Source organism: Rhinolophus hipposideros (assembly GCF_964194185.1).
Source record: "Rhinolophus hipposideros genome assembly, chromosome: 16".
In the NCBI taxonomy this organism is placed as follows: Eukaryota; Metazoa; Chordata; class Mammalia; order Chiroptera; family Rhinolophidae; genus Rhinolophus; species Rhinolophus hipposideros.
In genome coordinates this window covers 43,689,783-43,714,364 of record NC_138062.1, presented here as the reverse complement: position 1 = coordinate 43,714,364, position 24,582 = coordinate 43,689,783, and the positions used below count along the sequence as shown (strand labels likewise).

General features: G+C 56.3%; 1 protein-coding gene across 6 annotated transcripts; it reads left to right on the top strand.

Moving 5' to 3' along the window:
• The first annotated feature begins 240 nt into the window (after positions 1-240).
• SORBS3 (sorbin and SH3 domain containing 3) lies at positions 241-23,522 on the top strand. Of its 6 annotated transcripts, none has more exons than XM_081075848.1 (21): positions 241-395; positions 4,788-4,941; positions 5,186-5,303; positions 6,735-6,928; positions 7,829-7,892; positions 10,007-10,045; positions 10,501-10,594; positions 12,384-12,468; positions 12,715-12,801; positions 12,901-12,954; positions 13,675-13,761; positions 14,259-14,305; positions 14,703-14,842; positions 15,046-15,098; positions 15,202-15,248; positions 15,430-15,544; positions 17,932-18,057; positions 19,309-19,620; positions 20,452-20,555; positions 21,134-21,240; positions 22,675-23,522. In XM_081075848.1, exons 1-21 carry the CDS (start codon positions 289-291, stop codon positions 22,734-22,736), a joined length of 2,196 nt encoding a protein of 731 aa, XP_080931974.1. In that variant the 5' UTR covers positions 241-288; the 3' UTR covers positions 22,737-23,522. The 6 variants fall into 6 exon arrangements, with proteins under 6 accessions (XP_080931974.1, XP_080931975.1, XP_080931978.1 ...); XM_081075849.1 differs by having other exon boundaries at positions 242-395; positions 10,528-10,594; positions 22,675-23,520; XM_081075852.1 differs by lacking the exon at positions 241-395 and adding an exon at positions 2,053-2,407 and having other exon boundaries at positions 5,231-5,303; positions 22,675-23,521.
• Positions 23,523-24,582: the final 1,060 nt, after the last annotated feature.

Genomic DNA, 24,582 nt, shown 5'->3' with positions numbered 1-24,582 from the left:
CAGCAGAGCCCAGACCCCAGTAGACAGGCAGAAGTTCAAAACAGCTCTGGAGAAAAGCTCAGGTCTCCAGTGGGGCCTACTGTGGCTCCTGCAAAGCTGTTTACTGGATTCCCTATTCCCACTGGCAGCCAGTCCCCAGCTCCTTGCCCATGGATGCCATCTCCCTTTGAGAAACAGGAAGTAGGGACCCTGGTCAGCTCAGCTGCACCCTCTACATTAAATATTTATCTTGGAGTCCAGGTCAGAGCCCTAGAGAATAAGAGAAGCTTGCTGCTGGCGAGAGTGGGCATGACCAGAATTCCTGGAGTTGGAAGAACTTCCATGTCACCATCTTTGGAGAACAAGGAAGAACACGAACGCGATGTGTCCCTTCTTAGTCGTGAGGACCGTGACAGGTGGGGAGCAAAACTGGTGACAAGGGAAATGGGCACATCTTTTGTCTCTGGGGGAGGGAAGAGGATGGTGACAAGGGGTGGGGAAGTAAGTGTCCAAGCTTTGGAGGAGGGAAAATGCGCTGCCACCAGCCCTCCGTTCTGCAGCTGTCTTCTCCGGGCCGCGCGACCGTCCCCTCCCCATCCCTCCAGTGTTCTGGGAGAATCACAGATTCTTGGAAGGGGCCTTAGAGGGGATCTCATTCAGCTCCCTGCTCAGTACACTAAGTGCCCCACAACGGGGCTAGACTCGGAACCCCGTAACCATTTAAAAGCTCTTCCTTGGAAACCTCGCATCTGCTTCCACGAGTGCAGCCAATGGTCCCCCTTGTGCAAGCTCAGCCGGTCTGTTTCCACATTGCAGCCCTGGCCAGCCAGCAGCCTCTCTTCTCTCCAGCTTCTCCTCAGCCTTAACGTCCCCTCCTCCTGTTGTTCACTGGTGATATTATTTCACGCTGGCTCACCACAACCCAGGTAGCCCTTTTCACTGAATTGAGAAAAGATAAAGCTAATAGCACCAGTGATGGTAGGGATTTAAAAAAAAAAAAAACACAAAAACACGTGTCATCTTTTCTCCATTTCCTTCCTTCTCAACTTTTCAGTTGAATAATGTACCTGGAAAACATTCTAAAGTGCATGGTGGCCTCAGGGCACCAATCCTACACCCAGTACCTATGCAATAAATGTTTTCATATGCTCGTAATTTATCAGTGAACACTCCCAACATAGATCTGATAGTGCCTAATACCTCTTTGCTGTTGGTTTGTTTGGGGGCTTGGCGTCCCGGAACCGAGCCGGGGACTAGAAGTACTGGCCTCCCGAGTCTTTCCATTAGCAGAGAACATTCATTGAGCACCCTCACTTCCTATCGCAGGCGCTGTGCGTACACAGAGGCCAGGGGGTGAGGCGGGAAGGGATGGGTGGCCAGAGGGGTCGGTAGCCAACGGGCGCGGGCTCCCGGGACGGCTGTCAGAGCCGCGGGAACAGCGGAAAAGCAGCGAGATCAAAACAAATGCGGTGTGTGGGAACACCAAGACCCCGTCACCCCGTCCCCGCCAAAGGGAGCCGCCCTCATCCTCTTCAGGGGCGCGCCGCGCCCGGGGGACGGCTCGGTTCGGCCGCTTGGCCCCCGGGCTGTCCTCCGCGGGCCGTGCAGTGTGAGCAGCGCCCGGGGTGGCAGCGCCCGCGCGCGCGTGTGTGTGCACACGCCTGTGGTGTTTGCACACGCCTGGACGCGCGCTCACGCAGGCCCCAGGTCTCTCTCCCACGTGCGGGGGGAGGGGGCGGCCCCTCGCGTGGCCCGCTCGGCCCCTCCGCTGTGGGGGCGCCCCGTCTGGGCCCCAGCCCGTCTGCAGGGCGGCCCGTCTCCGGGCGGCCGGCTCCGGCGCTTGAATCCTTCGTGCCCTCGGTCCTGGCTCCGCCGTGCAGCGGCTCCCTTCCCACCCGCTGGAAATGTCGCTGGAAACTCTGAGTGGCGCTCCCCGCCCCCCGCGCCCGCCCCGACGCCAGCCGGGCGGTGGGGGCCGGGGAAGCAGCTGGGAAACCAGAGCGCGCTCCCCGGGGACCTGGCGGCCCCTCCCGGCGCCTCCGCGCGGCCGGCCCGGCCCCCTCGGCCGGGGCCACAGCGTCCTCGCGGCGCGGCCCGACGGAGGCCACTCGCACGCTGGGGCCGCGGACCCGAGCCCGCCCCCCGCCCCGGCTCCCAGTCCAGATTGGAGGGAGGCTGACCGCCGCCGCCCGCCTCTCTCGTCCTTCCTCCCTGCGCGCGCTCGGCCCCGTCCATCCCTCTTCCTCCTCGGGCGCCCGGCCTCGCGGAGACCGGCCTGACCCGGTCACGAGGGTGGACGGCACAGCCCGGGCCTCTCCCCGCCCTCCCTCCCCGAGGGCGCGCCGCGGCCGCACCAGGCAGGAGCCCGGCCGAGATGCTCCCGCCCTCCCGGGCGTCCTCAGTCCCCTGCACCTGCTTGCCGTGCAAGGTAGGTGTCTGCAGAAGAGGGGGCGGAGAGCAGGCGGGGGCGCACTCGGGGAGGCACGTGCCTGCGCCCAGCCTGAAGGCCAGGCACAGAGCCCGCCCCCTGGGGTCCTCGCCCCAAACTCGGGGGTGGGAAGAGGGGAGAAGTCGCCCTCGAAACAAAACAGTGAAATTCGAGAAAACCTGTCCTGTCCACGTGGACTCATAGCTGGAAAATACCCGAGAAGACACCTAGGGCTGAGCCCCCAAAGCCAGGGCAGTGCTTGCAGGTGGGAAGGAGTCCCTGACCACAGCACAGCCACTCCACCTCTTCCAGCCTTTTAGAGTTGGCTGCTGGGGTGAAGGACAGCCAGAGCGAATTCTGGGAGGACCCCCGAGATTTCCTGGCACCCTCTGCCCTCTGCCAGGTGCAGGGCCAATTTCCTCTGGCGGGGCTGCCAGGAGAAAAACGTAGCCCGCCCTTCCCCACCACCCCCTTGCATGTCTCTCCGGGGTGTGCCACAGGGAGCAGGTTGGGGAGGGCCAGACTGGGCCCCCAAGGATCAGCCACCCCCGAAAACTCAAGTGGTGTAAGGGGACCTCCTGCCCTGCCTTACTGCTAGTGGGCTGTTCTCATTGAGCACAGCAGGGTGGGACAGACAGAGGCAGGGAAGGAGGCTGGGTCAGCTGACGGGTAGAGAAGGCTGGTGCTGACCTCGAAACTTAGCCTTAAGCAGTCAGCTGGGCAGGGAGGGGCGTGGTGCTAGGAACCAGCCTGCCCCTGGCCTAGACCCTCTGGCCTCCCACTCTCCTCTGCCTTGGTTTCCCCTGCAAGGGGAGAGAGAGCCTCAGGAACTGGGGTGTGTCTGCATGTTTTGCTTTTGGTAGGAGTCCTAATTCAATCCAGCTGGTGCACTGTCCCTCCTCTAGCCTCAGCCTTCTACTCCCCCCACAGCCAGGGGTGGGCACAGGAAAGCTATGTCCCCAATCGGCCTTTCAAGGGTCAGAAGGAATCCCCACTCAGCCCAGAGACAGGGGATTGCCATGGCCTGGTCTACACCCTCCAGCCTGCTCAGGGGCTGGGTAACCACAGCCTCTATTGTACCGCATCCCCTCTGGTCTCTATAACTCTTGTGCTGCTTGTATGACTGCACCCTCCCCACACTGATAGCCGACACCCCTCTGCACCCACAACCCCCATGATGTCCCCATGCCCGCACACCATGGTACCCCCTCAAGTCCCATTCACGGCACTGCCCTTACATTCCACCACACACATGGCACTTCACAAGGCCCTTGCTGCATTCCCGTGAGCCCCCAGACCCCACAGGCACACACAAGCCTAAGGAAACAAAAATGCCAGAATTGGTAGAGCCCCAGAAGGTGGAGATGGTTGACTCTGCTTCTGGCTCAGTCCAACAGCAGAGGAGAGGAGCAATCAGCTTCTTACCACCGCTCTCTGGGAGGCAAAGCCCTGGTTGGCAGCCCCACTGCTTCCATCTCCTGGCTGCCTGACTTGCATGGGGCAAAAGAACCCAGCTGACCAGTCAGATTTGCTGCTTTCAGGAAGACCCTCTGTTGAAAAAACAGCCTGGAGGTGTAGGAAAAAGTGGTGTGTGTGTGTGTGTGTGTGTGTGTGTGTGTGTGTGTGTGTCAGCACCACCCCTCCATACGCGAATCCATTGCTCTTAACCACGGCTTTGCTCTCTGCCCCCACCCCTCACTGGCACCTTGAGCCCTCTGAGGCATCAGTTGGAGCCAAAGAGGCCCAAAAAGGGAGCCGATACGCCTCTGAGCTCAGAAGGAGTGGTTCCTGCTGCCTGCAAATGCCCCCACACTCTCCCTCTCCCTGGATCCTTGGACCTTCTGGGCAGTGGGTGGCCGGCCTTGCTGTTGCCCAGGGCCTCTTCCTGGGCCTGAGGAACCCCTGTGCCTGCTGGTGAGGGGATGTTCACACAGGGACAGGCGGGAGGCAGAGGGAAGTGAAACAAAGTCCCGAGTGCCCAGGCCTCCTCTGCCAGCTGTCCCAGTTCCCTCTGCCTTCCCTATGGGGGAGCGGGCTGACTGTGCAGTGAGAGCCCCAGAGGGGCTGGCCAGCAGGCCCGCCTGAAGCTTTGTCCAGCAGGTCTGCTCCTGGCCAGCCTCCCCTCCTCCTCGCCCGGTCTCCCCTCCCCCACTCCCACCCGGAGCTCCTGCCCAGGGCCTAACAAGCAGCCCATTGTACCTCTGGGAGCCGGCACTGGCAGCCTGCAGGCGGGTGCCCGCAGTGGCCTGTTTCCTGGGTCCTGGAGCTCCCACTCAGCTGGCCCTGACCCTCTCCCACAGCTGTCCCCTCCTCCCCCACCCTGAGGGTACAGGCAACCCAGGCCCAGCCGGGCTTTCCCTTCCTCCCTATTTCCCCACAGAGGACCCGCAGAGGACCTGGCACACCCGGAGTCCTCCGACCTTGACCCAAGCATGCAGGCCCCACCCTGCAGCCTCCCAGCTGGGCTCAGCCTGGATGACTTCATCCCTGGCCACCTCCGAGCCCATGTAGGGTCATCCTCCCGGGGGACACGGGTGAGTGAACAAGAGAGAGGGTGACTGTGGGCCCCTAGTTGGTGGGGACCTTGCAGGACAGGTGTGGAGCAGAAAGATGAAAGGACGGGAGGGCGGGAAGGGGGTTGGAGGATAGCTCTCGCTGGCTTCCAGCAAAAGGGTCAAGCCCTCAGCATGGGGTATGACTGTGCCCTGGCAGCCATCCCTTCCTCCCTTCTGCGGAACCTTCTGGGCCTGAGCTGCTGCTCCTGGCCCCTCCCCACAGGTGCCGGTGATCCGGAATGGTGGCTCCAACACCCTTAATTTCCAGTTCCATGACCCCGCTCCCAGGACCGTGTGCAATGGGTACTTCCCACCAAGGAGAGAGGCATCCCGGCACCCAGGTGGGTCTGCTCAGGAAAACCTTCTCCAGGTGGGGGTGGGGGATCACAGCTCCCCGGGGCCCTGCCATCTGGCACCACCCTGTGTTGGGCATGCAGGGGTAGGGGGCCTCTGAGCTCAGCTAACTGCCCCTTCCTGTGTGAGCATGCTGACGGGTGAGAGTGAAAGCTGTGGGAGAGAACAGGCTGACACATCTCTTCCCCTCTTCTACCCCCCAGTGCCAGGGGAAGGAAGTGTGCAGAGGACATTGCTGTGGGGGCTGCGGGGGCTGCCAGCAGGACAGGGAGTAGCTTAGATTGGGGATGGACTAGCGGAGGAATGTGAGTGTATGTTGGCTGTAGGAGGGTGTGGGGGACGAACCCCACGACAGGCTGTAAAGATGGCTGCACTCTGTACTCACCAGCCCGGCACAAGGTGGGCAGGCAGCTCTGAGAGTGTGTCAGCTCCTGGTGTCCTAGGAGTCACCACAGCCTGGGCCCCAGGATCCTGGAGATCCTGGAACATTCTTTGTGCAGGCCCCCCGTGGGGAGGCCCACTCCTCTCCTGAGGTGGCTGCCATCCTTTTTTGAGTATTCTCCTGAGGCCGGCACTGTGTCAAGTAGTTTATACATTTAACAAATGCTGGACACTGGAAAGACACTTTACAAACCTTATGTCATGTAGTCCCTCGACGTCCTGGCAAAGTGTCCTGGCAAAGTGTCGACGTGAGGAAGTAAGTTGCAGAGATGTTTATTCACAGAGACTGAGCTGAGAGGCATACCCTGAAGCCTTTCTGCTCCTACGCTATGATCTGAGGGGCTGAAGGCTCTGGAGAAGTTGAGGACACGGGAGCCTTGTCTGTGGAATGAGTTTCTGCCCCTCATCGAGAGCCTCTTGACTATGCCTGAGGCCCTGTGCTCACACCCACTACATCTCCCTGAACCCTTGCCATGATGACCCTCATTCTACAGAAGTAGAAACTGAGGCACTGGGGGGGGGGAGTTGATTGCTGTGCCCAAGGTCACACAGCCAGTATGTGGCAAAGCCGGGGTCTGAGTTAGTTTCGTTGTCCCCTCCAAGCCGAGCATCTTTTCTGCTCCACCCTGCTGCCTCCCCAGCTGGGACGGCCCCAGCATTCTCTACAAGTGATGCTTCCCAGCCTTGATTCCGGATGGAAGCGTTTAAGACAGCTCCAGGAAAACAGGGTGGGTTGGGCACAGATTTCTCAAGACGACATCCATTTTTATTCACTTTAACTAAAAAATAAACACACAGGCCTGTGATACTGCTGGGAATGGAGAGGTTTGTAGAGTCTGCGTCATCAACTCAGACAGACAAGGCGATGTTGACACATTCACACCCACAGGGATCAATATTCTGAGGAGCTAAGGGACAAGCAAGGTCAGGTGGGCCCCCTGCCTGTGGCTGATGCTTTCATGCACACGCTCCCGCAGACCCTGCTTGGTATCAGACCTGGCCAGGCCCTGGGAGCCGGCCCTCGGGGACCCAGAAGACGCCAGCTTCCCAGCATCCTCAGAACTGGTCAGCCACGTGGACCAAGGACAGCAAACGCCGGGACAAGCGCTGGGTCAAGTACGAGGGAATCGGGCCTGTGGATGAGAGCGGCATGCCTATTGCCCCCAGATCTGTGAGTCCAGGGCTGGGTACCATGGATGGATGGGGCCCAGGGACCCACACTGAGCCCCGCTTCTGTGAAGTAAAGTGGGGGTGAACAAGACTGTACCCAAACATTTCAGACTAAAATGGGGGTTCATCTGTGATGGGTTTTGGGGGATGGTGGGCCCCATAAAATGACGGCACTCGTGTGTCTGAGTTGCACAAGTGGTTTGTGGGTTAAGGGAGGATCTAGAATGCCCCCCCAGGCTCCCAAAGGTAGAAGGTGACTGCTGTAGGGGCTGACCCTGGCAGGGACCCCTATTAGGTTTATAGCCCCAGGGCCTGACCCAGTGCTCGTGAAATGCTTGCTGAGTGAATGATTGGCTGAATGACTGAGCGAGAGTCCTGAGTGAGAAGGCCTCATGCGGTGGCAGGCATGGATGGATTCTGGGTCCAGGCTCCGAGGGGCCCTGCCCTCCTTCCATCCCCTGCCTGTCTTGAGCCAGCCACCTGCCTCTAGTTCTGCACCTTGTCATCTGAATCGGAAGTCAGTAACATACCCTTCGTGCCTCCCAGGGCTGTCTTGAGTCTCAGTTGAGGCAGGGGATGCGAAATACCATTTCCCCTATATTATTATTGCTTTTAGTTTTCATTACATAGAAGCACATGTTCTCTGTAGGAACATCAGAGCTGTAGAAAAGCAAAGAGAAAAAGCGTAAACCACCCCAAATCTCAGGGACCATCACTGATGGGGATCCTTCCATATGTCTTATTCCTATATCACATGCTACACGAAATTGTTGTCATTAAAGACACCATGACGGCCCACCCACTCGGGCTCCCAGGGTGGCCAGAGAAAGGACTCAGTAAGGAAAAACTTCTGTGGCTTGATATTGGGAGCTTGGCCTGACCTTACCTTTTCTGATCCCAGAGTGTCGACAGCCCCAGGGACTGGTACCGGAGAATGTTCCAGCAGATTCACCGCAAAATGCCAGGTGAAGCACACTTCCAGGGCCCTCTCTCTGCCTGAGTGGGTTCTGGCCCCTGGGGCTTGAGGAGGGAAGAACGGAAGAAGGACCTTGCCTGCTCAGGGAGGTCTTCTCCACCCACCCCAGGTTCCATGGTGACTGGTTTCTAAAACAGGGCAAAGGAAGGAGCTACCCTGTCCTTGGGGGGTGGGGAGACAATGACCAGACACTGTCCCCTGTTTCCTGTGTGGGTACGGGGAAGCCACGAGATCACTCGTGCATTCAGTTAGTCCTTTGGCCAATACTCTATTTTAGGTTCCGAAGATAAAACGGAACAAGAGTATCCTTCCCCCAGTGAAGCTTAAGACAGAGGGACACAGAGAATAAACAGATAAATACTCAATATGGCAGATGGTGATCAGTGCTAGGGAGCAAAGGGCCAGGGAGAGCCCAGGGAGGAAGGCTGGCCAAGGAAGGCCCCTGCTAAGTGGCAGCGGAGCGGAGGACTCAGGGAGTGGAGTTAGCCCTGCAGAGTGGTGGGGGTGGGGTGGGGAGTGCTGCACCAGAGCGGGCAATGCAGACCCAGAGGCAGAAGCAGGTCTGGCATATCCTGGAGCATCAAGGAGAGGCTGGACTGGAGTGAGAGGGGGCATGTGGTGGAGATGGGATCTAGGCACAGAGGGCCTTTGGGGACATTAGAAGGACTTCGGCTTTTACTCTGCAAGAGCTGAGGAGCCCCCGGGAGGTTCTGAGCCGGCGTGCTCTGATAAGTGATGGCTGGAAAGGCTCGCACTGGCTGCCAGGTCAGGAAGAGATGGGGTAGGGGTGGAGGCAGGGGACCAGTTAGGGGGCCTGGCTTCAATCCAGATTAGAGACACAATGCGGTAGCAGTGGGCCTGGTGAGATTCGAAGGCCACATGATGGGAACTTGCTGATGAATTAGATGGAGTGTGAAAGAGAGGAGTCACAGAAGACTTTAAACCTGAGCGGGTCAAAGGATGGAGTTGCTGTTTGGAAACGCAGGGAAGACTGTGGGGGGTGCAGGTTTAAGAGGCCTGCAGTTCTGCTTGCGGGGAATCCGCGAGTGGTGGAGATGTTGAGTGGGCAGTGAATACACAAGTCTGTGGCTCAGGAGCCAGGCCTGGGCTGCAGATGGAAATACCTGGGACTCACTCAGAGATTTTGATGTAAAGCTTCCCAAGTAATTCTAATGTGCAGCCTTCCGAATCCCTGGAATAGGTGTTATTTTTTAAGCCTGAAGACTAGACAAGATCCCCTAGGGAGATGGAGAGACTGAGAGGCCCAAGGACTGAGCCCTGGGCACTGGGATGGTTAGTGGTTCCAGAGCGGGAGGAAGAATGGTTGAGGCCAAGTGGAAGAGGAATTTCAAAAGGAGGAAGGATCCGCTGTGACAAATGCTGCTGCTGGGCCCATCCACTGGCCATTTGACTTGGCAATGTGGAGGTCACTGGATCCCTGAAAAGAGCGGGGGGAGCAAGAGTGGGAAGGCTGAAGCCTGCTTAACAGGAAGGGGAACTGGAGACAGGGTGTGAGTTATGGCCAGCCATTTGCTGCAAAGGAAAGCAGAAAAGTCCAGGAGCAGGAGGAAGGAGAGCGTTTCAGTTGGCATTTGGGGAGCAGTTGGGGCACGTCTGCCTGCCAAGGGGATCGAGTGGGTGGGCTGGTCAGCAGCTTTCCCTAGGAGGCCCTGGAAAGTTATGAGCACCATGAGGAGTGGGTCTGGGCAAAGGAGGAGGGAGAAGCATTTAGAAGAGTGCAGAACGGGAAAGAGGGAGGAGAGGAAGTGCAGTTTCCCTGACCTGACATGCTGAGAGCAGGTCTGCAAAGGTCAGCGAAAGGGTGTGTGTGGGAACTAGGGAGGGAGGACGAGGAGGATTTGGGCACATCCACTGCCCAGGTTGGCTCACGCAGGCCCTAAGTCAGCCAAAGGCATTTCAAGCCCTCCCCAGAACTGCCCTCCTAATTCCTTCCCTCCCTCGGGACATTCTTCAGGCTCTGACTCAGCCCCTCGGCCCCTGCTCTAGGCAGGAGGGAGGCTGGGAGCCACTGAAGCAGCCTCACAGGGTGCTCCGACCTCCTTTGCTGCCCCATCCCTGACCCGGTCCTTTCTGCTCCCGCAGACCTGCAGCTGGACTGGCCCTTTGAGGAAGCACCCAAAGGTGAGGTGGTGCGGCGGGTGGCCCTTCCCAGCCTGGCCCTGCATTTGCCCCTCCCTGCAGCCACACCTAGCTCTGGGGCTCCCCAGTTGGCTTAGTTCAACTTGAGAAGTTTGTATAGCCCATTTCTGATGAGCTCCAGATCCCCTGGTAGGTGGTGATTAAGAGCTTCAGCTACATTGTTCAGTGAATGCCCAGCCCTGGCTGGGATTTCTCTGGGCCTCTTTCCTCATCGGTAAAATGAAGACACCACCTACCCCAGAGCTGTTTTGAAGATTTAGTAAAGAGTGTAAAGTTCTTAGTGCCAAGCCCACACTTAGTGGTCTGGAACACCACCCCTGTTCACGTGAGCTACCCAGGAGAGTGGGTGGGCATGGGTGCCAGAACCTGCAATGGTCAGCCAGGCACCCCCCAACCCCTGCTCTCACCTCCCCCCACCCGTCTTCTTTCACCTTCAGTGGCTTCCTCCTGTGCCACCTCTGCAGACTCAAGGCATCCAGGGCCCCAGCAAACACCTGCCTCCAGGCCAGGCCAGGCGTCCTCTCTGAGTGGGTGAGCCAAGGTGGGGAAGGGTGGGAGGGCTGCAGAGGGTCGCGGGCTTCCTTATGGCACTGGCACCCCCTGGTGGCCACAGCCAGCACAACCTTGGAGCAGGCAGGTGGGCCTCAGCCCCTTCTCAGGGTCCCCATTGCTCCAGATATGCCCCTCCCTGTCAGGGCCCAAAGGGAGTACGGGCAGGGGTGAAGTTTGCACCCATTCTTGGTCAGGACCCTTCCATGATGCTTTTGTAGTTGGCAGCCAGAATTCATCAACCCAAAGAACCATAGGTCATATGGGGTACAGGGAGGGGATGCCCATGGCTAGGTGTGGACCTATGGCCATCCACTCTGAAGCCTGAAAGAACACAAAAGAGGATGGAGGATTCCTTAGCTTCCTCCCAGGTGCTGCTGAGAGAGGAACTCTCTAGAGAAGTGAAGGTGCAGCTGCTTTTCTCTGTGCAAACCACACAGGCCAAGCCCAAGCTGCCAGGGTCTGGAGGGCTCAAGCCCACCTTGGGAATCAGAAGCTTTGTTCCCAGTGAAATCAGTGAGGTTCTTATTCCTTTCCAGGGGTGGGGGGATTTGATTAACCTCATCAGCATAGCCATAACCGACCTGGGACTCTAGGTATCACCAATAAAATAGAAGCTAACAGCTCAAGATTTGGACCCAGAGTTCTGGGATTCAAGCCAATGTGCTACCACCAGCCATGTGACCTTGGGCAACTTAACCAATCGAAGCTTCAGTTTCCCATGTGTTAAGTGGGGATTGTAGGGTGGTTCTGAGGATTAAGGCACATGGCAAGTCTCCACAAACATTATTAATATACAGGCTTAATTATAACTAGAGCTTCCTTAAATTAGGAATGATGTATTTCCTTCTCATTATCACTATTGTTACCAATATTATTTTTAAAGTAAGAGAATAGAGTCATAAGCACAGCTAATAAACCTTGACCCTCCGGTCAGACATTCATTCCAACATTTGATAAGCTTGGTACAGTGATTCCACTTAGTGGCAATATTCAAACTCAGCAGAAGCTGGAACATTTAAGCCAGCCCATGAAGGGAGCCCTGGAAAGTCACTAAAGCAAATGTAGTGCCTGGAATGTGGCTGGAGTGGTCCCCAAATGACATCACTGAATCCAGTGCCCCCAGGGAACTGATGCCCAGGGAGCAGAAATAACTTGTGCAGTGCTCCTGCATCAGGGCTGCCGGCTCTTTTTCTGCTCTGGGTTTTACTTGGATGAGGATTAGTTCCACATCCTTGGGCATGGGTGCAAGACCACTCGGCGTGGCACCCAGAAAGACCAGTAAGTCTTCATTAAATAAGCACAAACATACATAGCCATAGTCTTGGAGCCAGACTGAACACACAGGCAGGCTATTCACCAAAGCCAGCAGGAGAGGGACTGGCCACTCATGGAGCACGTGTGTGTCAGGCCTTCTCCTGGGCATCTCACATACAAGGGGGTGGGAGCAGTAGGGTCAGGGGCCCTTAGGAGAGGGCCCCTCACCTAAGCCTCACCACACCCTGTTGCAGGTAGGAACTCCTTCTCACATTGTAGGTATTGAATCTGAGGCTCTGAGAGTTCAGTAACTTGCCAAAAAGCTAAGTGGTGGAATTGGGATTTTAAGTTGGATCTCATAACTTTCCACTATTTAACACTACTTCACAGCCCAGAGCAGGTGGGGATAGGGTGAGGGTGGGGTGGGGGTGCAGCTCCCTCTACCAGGGCTGTGTTCTCACTTATGCCAGTTTCCCTAAAAGGAAATTAAAGAGATGCCCTTCCCTTTCTTTAGAAGAAGCTGGGACCTTTCTGAAGAGTATTCTAGAAGGACCTTCAAACCTGGAGCGTCCTCTTCTCTGCCCCAGGCCCCAAATCAGGTAGCCTGCCCAGCGTCCTTGTCACATTGCCCCCAGCAGCCGGTGCTCTTTGGCCAGGCCCCCCTACGGAAAGAGCACAGATAATGCCCTTTCAGTTGGGGCCTGGGCAGCCAGGAAAGCCCAGAATCCTTAGGAAGGATCCGGTGGGCATAGGGGAGGGGCAGGGCCCTGAAAGCCTGCTCTTTGAGCCTGCCCAGTGTCACAGTACCCCACTACTCAAGCTGATGCCCACCCACATCCATGCAGGTGCCCAGATGCCGAGAGAAAGCAGACAATGTCTGGACGGAAGAATCTTGGAACCAGTTTCTGCAGGAACTAGAGACTGGGCAGAAGGTGAGTGTGGGCTTGGCCCTCTGGGAGTGGACACCACCCTCAGCTAGTGCATTTTGGAAAGCGAGTTCACCCAATCTGACTCACCCTTCCCATCCTCAGCCTAAGAAACCACTGGTGGATGACCCTGTCGAGAAGCCCTCCCAACCTATTGAAGTGAGTGCAGCATGGAAGGTGGGGGGGCAGCAATGTTGGGGGACAAATGAGGGAGATTCTGGGTGGTGTTGGTTGGCCCCAATGACTATGGGCAAAGGCCATGGACCCAAAGCTGTGGTCCTCTCCAGTCCCATACAGCTTACCTCTGTGTCTCCAGCACCCAGGACAGTGCCTGGCATAAGTAGGCACTCAAACATGTGTTGACTCAAGGAGGAGCAAAGAAGGGAGTGGTCGGTGTGGACTGGAATTATCAAGAAATGTTGTTGGAGGTGGAGCTGGGCTCTCAAGAGTCCCAAAAGCTTGGCCAGGCAGAGAGTGGGCACTGAGGGTGGGGGAGGCGCAGAGGCAAAGGCTGGAAGGGCAGTGGGAGGGGAAGCAGGTTGGGGACAGTGAAGCCAGGTTGGGGAAGACCAGAGAAGACATGATGGGCCAGGAAACCGGGAGCCCTGCAAGCTGTTGAACAAAGGTGTAACACGACAAAGAAAGTGGTACTAAGGCACTATCAGGAAGTCCCACGGGATTCTCACGGGAGTGCCAGACGGTGAGCTGGGTCAGGAGGGAGGGCCGTCCCGATACCCTGAGACCTCCAGGCAGGCACACTGGCCTTCTCATAGCTGACCTTTGAGCAGCGCTCCCCCCACACCGCGCACTGCTCTCCGTCCCTCCCCGCCTCCGCTCTCCTTTCCCACCGCCCAAGTCTTTCCCCATCATCCGCCCCAGGTCCTGCTGGAGAGAGAGCTGGCCAAGCTGAGCGCGGAACTGGACAAGGACCTGCGGGCTATTGAGACCCGGCAGCCATCGCCCCAGGTACCGGCCTCCCGTCCCCTGGGGGGGGGGCGGGGGGTGCTGGGCGCCGGGGTCGGCAGCGGCCGGGCGCGGGTGGGAAGCAGGACGTGTCCCTCGGGCCGCACTCCGCGCGACCTTGGGCAGGCTTCATGCCTGTTTGCGCTCTCGTCTGTAAAAGACTGGGCGTGGACTTTTCCAAGTGACCCCTGAGAACCCTTCCAGGCCGACCGCGCGTCAGCCTGACGTCGGGGTGCCGGGACTCCGCGCCCCGCCCCCGGACCTCGGCCCGCAGGGACCCCCACCCCTCCCGGCCGCTTCCCAGGGCCGCTCTCCCGCTTCCGCACTCCCTCCCCCTGCTCCTTGGCCACTCCCGGCTCCCGGCCCGCCCGCGGCGACTGCAGACCCGCGTCCCTCCGCCCCGCCCACCCTCCTCCCTCGGAGCCGCCAACTTTTCCGGAGGCGGCGGCCTCGGCTGCCGCGGGACCGGGTCCCGGCCCTGACCGCCGCCCCCCCCACAGGGATCCCAGACGCCCCGACGGTCCCGGGAGCTGCGGCTCCCCGCGCGGTGAGTGGCAGGCGCGCGCCGAGGGCGGTGGGGTGGCGGCCGGGGACGTGGCCAGGGGAGGGGACGTGGCGCGGGGAGGGACGTGGCGCGGGGTGGGGGAGCCCCGCGGAGGGGGCCGGGGGCCGGCAGGGTGCGGGGCGCCGCTGGGCGCCGGGGGCTGTCCCGGTCCCCAGGGGGAACCGATCCCCAGCCGAGGACCCAGCGGCCGGCGCCTCCCAGCGCACTCCTCCTCCCTGGCCCGGCCGCACCCTTCCCCGGCCCACAGCTCGGAAGTGGAACGTCCTGTGCGAGCCCAGGACCTGGGGGGTGGCGGGAGGCGGCGGCTGTAACTGGAGGGAAGGGTGAGCCGGGCAGGCTGTGAATCCAGACAGGTGGCTCACGCCCTGTGTCTCCGCAGCCCGGCCTCCGCCTGGAGTCCCAGCTCCCCGAATGCACCTTACCGGGGTTCCTCCAGGCCCCTGAGCCCACACAGAATGGCGGATGGAGGAAGCCCCTTCTTAGGTCGTAGGGACTTTGTGTACCCTTCCTCAACCCGAGGTAAGGACCAGATCCTGCCTTACCAGATGCCTGCCGCTAGGCACCAGATACGCTGGTACCCCCGGGGGTGGGGTGGGGGCGTTGCAGAAAGATCTTAGAGCCCCCTGCTTCCACTGGTGCCCGTAGGGGGAGCTAACCGTATCCCAGCCCCGTCCCCAACCCCCAGAGTGGCCTTCCCAAGCTGAGCTCGTGCTTCTTCACAGACGGTAGTGCCTCTGAACGAGGGGTCAGCCCTGCCAGGAAGGAAGAGAAGAAGGTAAGGGGGTGGGAGCAGTAAGGTCAGGGTGCAGGAAGGGCTGGGGTAGGTCCTGACGACTGCTTGACCGGGGTCACCCCTTCTGTCCTCTCCCCCTGCATAGAGGAAGGCTGCCAGACTCAAGTTTGACTTCCAGGCACAGTCCCCCAAGTAAGTGCCCTTCTCTCCCCTCCCCTGCCCCGTGGGGCTGGCTCTGCACTCTGGGGGAGAAGGAGGGCAGGGCTGCAGTGGGCATCCCCAGAGGGCGGAGGGGTTTGCTGAACAGGGTCTGAAGGGAAGGAGGATCTAGGAGGATCTCAGCTCTGGCTGAGGTCCTTGCTCTGGCCTGCAGGGAGCTGACTCTGAAGAAGGGTGACATTGTCTATATCCACAAGGAGGTGGACAAGAACTGGCTGGAGGGGGAACATCACGGCAGGCTGGGCATCTTCCCTGCCAATTACGTGGAGGTGAGCAGGAGCCCGGGAGGTCTGGTGGGTGTGCAGAGCCCTTATCCATCCATGGCTTAGCTCCTGCCCTGGCTGCCACATCTCACTGGTTTCCTCAGATGTGAAACTGTGATCTCCAGGGCAAGGGCCATATCTCAGCCCCATTCGTATGTACCCTTGGCCCCCGCAGGGGCTGGCCTGGCATTTGGCCTGTACTCAGGAAATGTTTGTTAAATGAGGGCTAAAGGTGGAACCCAGCCCAGGGGAGAACCAGGGGCCACCAGCCCTGTCAGTGTCCCAGATTCTCACCATGCAGAATCCGTCTCTCTCAAGTTGTCTTTGGGATGAATCCTAATTGCAACTGGCAAGAGTACGAAGTATGTGACGGTTTAAGAATCTTGTATACGTAAACCGTGCAAGATCTTGTATGCATCATTTGCTTCACGTGAACAGTTGACCCTTGAACAACACAGGGGTTAGGGACGCTGACGCTACTAAAGTCGAAAATTTACGTATAACATCGACTCCCCAAAACATAGCTACTAATAGCCTTACTGTTAACTGAAGCCTTACCAGTGACATAAACAGTCAGTTAACACATGTTTGGTGTTCTAAGTATTATATACTGTATTCTTAAAGTAAGCTGGAGAAAGAAAACGTTATTTAAAAAAATAAGGAAGAGAAAATAGGTGCATATGTTTTACTCGTGACATAACCTTTTTCTTATTTTTTTTCAATATTTATAAGCTAGGTGGTTCATCTGTGAGTTTTTTCAAGTTGTTGCAAATGTCCAAAAATTCCAACATACGGGGCTGCCAAAAAAGTGTATACACCTTTTAAGAGATGTTGTCTATGCTCAAGCAGTAGTTTGCTGTAATCAGAAGTGTCTGGACACTGATGGTAACCACTTTGAGCACCTCTTGTAATTGCAGAAGTCAAACGTGACTTGTATTCGTCTTTTGTTATCAGTATATGTTGAGTATTACAATTGATAGTTTTTTTCCTTACTTAAAATGTGTATACATTTTTCGGCACTCTCCGTATTTATTTTTAAAAATCCATGCATAAGTAGAGCGCCTGCAGTTCAAACCTGTGTTCAGAGTCAACTGTATCACCTCTCTCGTTCCTCTCATTAACCTGGAAAAAGGGTAGATCAGCCCCATTTTACATTACAGATGGGCTTGCTAAGGTTCAGAGATAAATTGTTTAGAGGATCCAGAATCTGAATCCAGAGACAGGCTCTGAATTGTTAGTGGAATTTAGGTTATCTTTGGTATTTGTGTCTTTTAAGGAATTTGTGTTTTTTAGGGAACTTAAGTTACCTAATTAGCTTAAAGTTGTTTATAATGTTTTCTTATTATCTTTTTAATGTCAGTAAGATCTGCAGTGATGTCCTTCCTTTCATTCCTGATATTGGTAACTTGTGTCTTCTCTTATTCTGACTAGAGATTTGTTAGTTTTATCTTTTCAAAGAACCAACTTTTGATTTCATTGATTTTTCTCTATTTTTGTTTTTCATATCATTGATGCCTGCCTTTTTATTATTTCCTTTTTTCTGCTTGTGTTAGGTCCAGTTTGCTCTTCTATTTCTAGTTTGTTAGTGTGGTAGTTTAGATTATTGATTTGAGACATTTTCCCCTAATATAAGCATTTAATGCTATAAATTTTCCTCTAAGCACTGCTTTAACTGCATCCCACAGGTTTTGATATTTTGTTTTCTTCATTCAACTCAAATTATTTTCTCACTTCCTTTGTGACTTTGGCCCATGGGTTGGGTTGTTGTTTAATTTAGGCTCTTGGTTTGACAGGTATCAGTAGGCCGCCTCTATCCTCAGAACAATCTCTCTGACGCTGAAATTCCACAAAATATACAGTATTCCATGTCATCAGTCATTTACATCTTAGTATAAAATAGTTTAGTAGGTTCTTGATTCTTATGAATAGGAAGTGAAGAGAGCATGGGGATTCTGGGAGCTTGTTGGGGTAGAAGGGGAGGAAGGAGGACACTCAGTTCTCAGCAATGGTAAAATGTTAGATCCTCTCTTTTAGAACAGGTCACCAGGTATTCCCTGCTCCTTGGAACTCCTCATTTCCTTCTGCTCTCCAAGTTCACCTCTCTCATCGGACTGGCTCCCATCTTTGCACTGTCACTGCGTACTCCAGTAATGCCCATTCCACATATCTCTAGTGGAAATTCTCTTCCAGGATTCTTCTGGGACTCACCACCCCTTTGGCTGTGCTTGCCCCTGACCACCCCAGGCTTGTGTCTGATGTCTGTCTCCGCTCTGGCCTGGAGACAGATCTTGCCCATACCACCTTCTCTTTGTTGCCTCCCTGTCCCAGGAGCCCCAGGTCTGTGCTCAGTTGATGCGCAGGCCAAACCTTTTTCATGACCTTTCTTCCTGTAGGTGTTGCCTGCAGATGAGATCCCCAAGCCCCTCAAGCCCCCGACCTACCAGGTGCTGGAGTATGGAGAAGCTGTGGCTCAGTACAATTTCAAGGGGGACCTGGACGTGGAGCTGTCTTTCCGAAAGGTGCGTCCAGTCCAGGCAGGAAGGGGGGGGGGCCAGCGGGGACTGGTGAAGACATAAGGAAATATGTGCAGGAAAACATTTTAAAAAGATGTACCCATCTTTATCCAGTATTTCCAGTTTTTTCTCAGTCTCTTTGGATATGTTTCCCTTAATTTAGTCAATTTTTTTTAAAAGTCCAACTCTTCTAGAAGATTTGTGCTATTTTCAGTTCCAAGTTGGTAGGCTGTGTGGGTCACAGTCATTTTTAAAAGAATAAAACGGAAATATTAGAATGCCTCGTGTGTAGAAAGGGTATTCTATCAAACTGTTAGGCAGGTGTATGTGTGTGCTGGGTTATTATTAAAACGCATTTTTTACTACAGATCGTAGTCAAGAAAGCTTGAAAAACGCCCTAGAAGCAGGGAACTGGTCTCTCTCTTTGGTTGATTTTGGGGACAGAGGCCATGAATGCCCCCAGTGAGTGTCTCCTGGAAGAGCTGGCCTCAGGGTAGGGAGGGTGGCTGGGCGGAGAGAGGTGAGGGCAGGAGAAGGCTGGAGACCATCCCCCCAGGGCAACCCCACCTGACATGAGTCAGCATGTGGACCTGTGGATGCTCTAGCTGCCCTCGGGGAGTTTGGTTTTTTGTTGTTGTTGTTGGTTTTTGTTTTTGGAAGTTTGTTTGTTGATGCAGTGGTGACAGGATCACACACCCAGTTTAGAGGCAGGGACTGGACCCAGGCATCGCAGTGTTGGCTGATGCCTATGCAGTGCTTCTTACCCGGCTGCCATGGCTCCTCCTTTGCTTCTCACAGTAACAGTGTTGTTATCCCCACTTCACATGTGAGGAAACGAAGGCTCAGAGAGGCAAAGTAACTTGCCCAAGGCCACACAGCTTGAAATAGGCAGAGCCTGGTTTGGATCTGTGTTATTAGCCTCTAGGCTCCCTTATGCCTGGAACTCTGCAGAGAGAGAGAGAGAGAGCTAGGAACACAGGGGAAATGCATGTAGGCTTCCCAGAGAGGCAGGACTTGATCCAAACCAGCCACGTGTTGTGGGAAGAGCTTAGACTTCTGCTCGCTCCCCCAGGCAGCCTGGGCTTGCCTCCTGACGATGCCACTTCCTACCTGTGTGACTTCTGCATAACCCACCGACCCTCTCAGTCGGATCCCTCTGGGCAAGGTGTTAGGTTTAACGGGATGTCCTGCGTCAGCAGTCTCGGGCGCACGGTGCCCAGGAGGGCCCTTCAGATTCTGACTCCTTTCTTTCACCAGGGGGAGCGTATCTGCCTGATCCGCAAGGTGAATGAGAACTGGTATGAGGGGCGCATCTCAGGCACAGGCCGCCAAGGCATCTTCCCGGCCAGCTACGTGCAGGTGTGCCGCGAGCCCCGGCTCCGCGTCTGTGACGACGGCCCCCAGCTCCCTGCATCTCCTCGCCTGACCGCTGCCCGTCTGGCCACCCGTCACCCCAGTTCCCCATTAACGCCACGCTGCCCAGCTGACTCCACCGATTGGGGGGGCCGGACCTCCCCCCGCCGCACTGGCTTCTCCTTCCCTACCCAGGAGCCCAGACCCAAAGCCCAGGTAAGGTGACCTACTTCAGATAGAGAGCTGACCCCCACTCCCCACAGCACATCCCCTATTCCTGGATAAGGACACACCTCAGAATCATTCCCAGACCCCCCCAGGATAGACTGGTGGGATGACTGGGCAGAACCTGGCTCTGCAGCCCCACCTGGGCTTTGTGGACCTAAGAGCCCTCCAGGAGATTTGGGCCCTTGAGCAACAGTCCCAGAAGGATAGGGCAGCTAGCCAGCGCCAGGTGCGACCCCAAAGCCAGCCCAGGCCTGCTAACCCTCCAGACTCCACTTTTGTGATTTGCCTGTGTCAGCCTCTTGAATAAAATGGGGCCAGGAGTCAGGGGTCTGCCCTTCGCCGGTGGTGTGACCTTGGGCAGATGACCTGCACTCGCTGGATGTGGGTTTTCTCACTTGTAGCATGTTACTCGCCTACAAACTGGGGATAATAATCCCCCTGCAGAGGATAATTGGGTGGGTTTGAACTAAAATTTATAGTTGAGGGCAGTCATTGGTCCCCACTCTGCCAGCGCACAATCAAGCCCATTGGCGCCTGCAGCCATCCCTCCACTCAGCAAACCATTGGGAACAGGCAGAGCCCATGCACGGACCTCCTCCTTTCCATGCTTTGTCCGTGCAGCATTCAGACACCAGCCACTTACCCTGCCTGGGCCTCAGCTTCCCTGCACTAGTGAAGTGAAATGGTCACAGACCCCCTGTGCAGAGGGGCCTGAGAGAATCAGACGAGCAGTGTGGGAAGCGCTGGCCCAGGGGAAGCCGTTTCACTTCTCCGCCCTCATGCTTGCATGTACCCGCCTTTCCTCCTGTGGACCCCCAGAGTCTCAGCACCCCTGGGTCAGCGGTGTCCCATCCTGGAGACTCCAGCCGTCCGCTAGATCTGGGGACCGCCTCCCCCAACACCACTCAGATACACTGGACCCCGTGAGTACTGTCTGCAGTTGCTTGGTTAGGGCTGTGGCGCTGCCAGTGGCCAGAGCTGAGCACACTGACCTCTGTAGCCCATCCCTTCCCTGCAAGGTGGATTTGGTAAATTCCTGCTGGTGGCGCTAGTGCTGGCAGTGCTTATGGGCAGTTTGGTGGCAGGGGGCCAAGTTGTCTGTGGTGTTTCTGACATGTCGCTGCCAGTCCTGTGGCTTTAGAACAAGACTCCCACACTTCGCCCCCAGCTTTAGTCTCCTCACTGGGTTTCCTGCCCTGAGGTTAGTGCATGGATGCAGGACGTGTAAGTGTAGGAACTGGTAGAACAGACCTGAAGGCACTGGGAGCTCTGAGAAGGCAGGATTTGGGTGGTTGGGGCTTGAAGGGCAGGGAACAGGCCTGGGAAAGAACGCACTGGAGCCAGACCGAGTTGTCTTTCCAGGAGCTGGGGGGCTAATGGGAGCACAGAAGGACCTTGGGAAATTCACAGGGAAATGGCATCCCTTGGGTTTAGACTTTCTGGACCTGGTCTGGGGAAGGGGCCAGGGCTCCGGTGGTTGCCATGGCAATGTCTCCCCCAGATACCGGGCGATGTACCAGTACAGGCCCCAGAATGAGGATGAGCTGGAGCTGCGAGAAGGGGATCGGGTGGATGTCATGCAGCAGTGTGATGATGGCTGGTTTGTGGGTATGTGGGCCTGGCAGGTGGGCTGGGGAGGGCAGGCCGGAAGGGGGTATCTCGGGGTCTGGGGGAGGGGCTTGGGCTGGGGGCAGGCCGGAGGGGGTATCTCAGAGTCCGGGTGGGGGTTTGGGTGCGTGCTACTGCCTGCCAGTGGTGGTTCAGCACAGATTCATGGCCTAACACCCCCCCACACCTACTTCCGGTCTGGCTGCTGGGAAGGCCTGGCCTTGGATGCCTCCCCAGAGCCAGCCCTTATGTTGTTGACTTCGCACCTCCAAGAGGAGTGAGGCCCAGGGTCATTGATGAAGTCAGTGCAGACTTGGACCAAGTCTCTTACCTGTGTGTCCCCTACCCCACCCCAGCTCGCAGCTAGCTCCTCCTAACCCCCTCCACCAAAAGGAGAGAAAGATCCCAGCCCTCACAGCTGGCCCAGGGGCAGTTCAGGCAGTGGACTAAAGCCGGAAGCTTCAGGTTGGCCTTGGCCTGTTTCAAGGTGACCAACTTAGCAGGCTTCATGTGGCCTGTTTCCCCAAGGTGGGAGGGTCCTGTCCAGGCCTCAACTTCGAGGCTGGTCCTGTCCCCGGAGACTAGTGCTCCCCCTGCAGCAGACTGTAGGGCCTGAAGGGTCGGGGGGCTGCTTAGGCAGGGGGGGGGGGCTACAAGGGCTGCCCCTTGACCTAGCAGCCTACCCTTTCTCACCTGAATCCCAGCAGCTCACTGCTGACCAAACTTTGGACACACCAGTAATTATGAAGCACTAACTTGTTAACAGCCCTTACCTCAGAGGGGCCGGCTGAGGGCACGTTCTTATTTTACTCTGTACACTTCTGCTTTTGAATTTTTTTGCAATTACTAATAAAGGTTTGATTTATATAAACAAGAAGAAAAAGCACCACTTTGGTGGTATAAGCCACGAGTGCTTTGAAAGGAAAGGTTTAGAAAGTCCAGTTTGCCTGTCACACGAGTGCATTTCAAATGCCCAGTAACCACAGGTGGCTGGTGGTTATCATTGGGGGCAGTGTAGGTCAGGGAAAGCTTCCTGGAGGAAGTGGAGGAGCTTTGAAGGATGGTGGAACAGAAAAGGGAAGCCCTCCAGTCAGAGAAACGGTATCAGCAAGGCCCGGGGACAGGGTGCGCGTGAGCTGCTCATAAGGAAATCAGAATGCCAGCCTGCTGGAATGGGGTTATTTATTGCTGTGTGTGAAGTTAAACAGTGGTTGAGTGCTCAAATCAGTCTCTCATTCTTGAATTTAGTGAGTGTAGCTTTGCTTATCTAAACTGCCACTAGGGGGCAGGAATGAGGAAAAGGAGTCCTCCCTTCCTGGAACAGGGACTGCCCTGCAGTTCTTAGTTCTGCCAGCAGGGGGCAGGGCCCTCACCCCCATTCCTATTAAAAAAAAACAAGTGTGGGGAATGATCTTTCTGTCTTTCCTCTTTCAGGTGTCTCCCGGAGGACGCAGAAATTTGGGACGTTCCCTGGAAATTATGTAGCCCCGGTGTGAGTGGTCTCAGTGGCAACTCAGAGCCCAGCCAGGATGGGGTGGGGAGCAGTAGCACTTCCCGGAGGAAGAGAGGACCCCCCACCCTACGTCTTCCTCCCCAGGACCTGGCTGCTGGCATCTGCAGACAACCCAGCAGCCCTTCCCCTGGAGCCACCTCGAAGCCCCCTGGACTGATTCCCACCCACAGCTCACACGCATTCCTCTCACGGCCCTTTTATTTCCTCTCTTACCCCACTCCCCAAATATAGAGGTCTGCTTTGAAGTGGAGACTGTTTCCAGGCCTTATTGAGACCAGACCCCCCCACGTCTCCCACCCCCACCCTGCTGTGGCGTTTCCTCTAACAGGGACTGGCTCCCAGCTTCACCCCCATGGGGTTCCTCTAACAAGGACCAGCTTCCTAACCTAATAGAGACCAAAGGCCGCTGGTGGGGAGGGGACTCCTCCCCTTTCACTCCAGCTTGCCTGCTGCCCCCTTTGCCTTCCTGCTTCCAGCTGGGCTTGGGAGTGAGATGGGGGATGGATGCAGCACCTCCTTAGCATTCAAGGCCTGGCGAGAGGTCTTAACCAAAAAGCCCCCCTCTTCCCAAAGGCTGCCAAGCCCTGGGCCTGGGCTGTGCGTCTGTCCTGCTGCTGTAGTGCCCAGGGAGGGTGGGCCTCAAGAGCCCTGGCCTATCCCACATGTTTGCCAGGGAGACTGATGTGTGCTGCCCCCCTGCCTCCCCAGCTCTCCCCAACCCCCTAGCCCCTTTGGAAGAGAATGTAAAATAAATCTGGATACCAGGGACCTTGCCTTGCACTTCTTTTCTTGGGATTTGGTAGAGGGTTCCTCTTCCTGCTTAGGATTCTAGGAATTCTTTCTGCAGTGGGTTGTGCTGGGAATCAGGTGGGACGTGTTGTGTGTGTGTGTGTATACACACGTGCTTATGCATGTGCACATGCTCATGTGTAAGGGGAGGCTGGAAAAGCACCATTATTATTTCTAAAGATCTCAGGTCTCAGGCAGCATTGGGCAGCCCTCAGGATTAGACAGCTGTGTGACAGGCAGTGCCAAGTGAAGAACTAACATCACAGGGATGAGGGCGAGGCCTGATTGTAGGGAGAAACCAGAGATGGGAGCTGAATGTGGCCTTGTGTGCAGGCTGTTTTGATTCTGGAGCCGCCGTGGGGTTGCTGGACTGGATGACATGTCTAGCTGCTCTGCGCCTAATGGTTTCCTTCTGTGCGCTGCATTTCCACACCGAAGTGCTGTGTGTTTGTTTACTTTCTTCTTTAGGTCCGGGTTTTTGAGCAATCAGTTGCGGGAAGCTGGGAGTGGTGGGCCACAGCTAGCCAAAGCAACTTCTCGCCCAAAGTTTCAGAGTCCAGGACTTGGTGGTTGCTGTGGGGCGACAGTGGTGACACAGTCTGGGCTGAGTGCTCTACCAAAGAAGGAGAGTGCCAGTCCTTGGTAGGGCTAGGCGCTGAGCGGGGCACAGGTGCTACACGCGCCATCTGCTATGAGTATCGCTACGGGCAGGTTTGAGTCGACTTCACAAGAGGAGAGAGGGCTGAGAGCCAGTCGCCTGAGTCACACACATTGTTATAAAATGCTGAAGTCAGGTCCATGACTGTTGTCACCTGTATGCACAAAGTCTACCAGGCCATTCCTTGTCCCAGAGACCTCCAAAGAAGAAAGGTCATGCATGAGGTCAGGGACTTCTCTGGGGTGGCCCCAGGTTGGGCTTCTTTTACATTCTTCTGTGCAATCCTGTCTGCCAGGCCTGTCACTGAAGGCTTCCCCGCCCCAGGTGGAAAGAGGGGGTGGGGCCCAGTTCTGTCAAGACAGGAGGTAGGTGGAGCCTGTGA

Excerpts from the sequence above, each read along its gene's own strand:
- SORBS3 (XM_081075848.1), top strand. The coding sequence starts at position 289 with ATGACCAGAATTCCTGGAGTTGGAAGAACTTCCATGTCACCATCTTTG. Across the intron at positions 13,762-14,258 it reads CCCGGCAGCCATCGCCCCAG|GGATCCCAGACGCCCCGACG; the intron begins GTACCGGCCTCC and ends CCCCCCCCACAG. Across the intron at positions 20,556-21,133 it reads ACTCAGATACACTGGACCCC|ATACCGGGCGATGTACCAGT; the intron begins GTGAGTACTGTC and ends TGTCTCCCCCAG.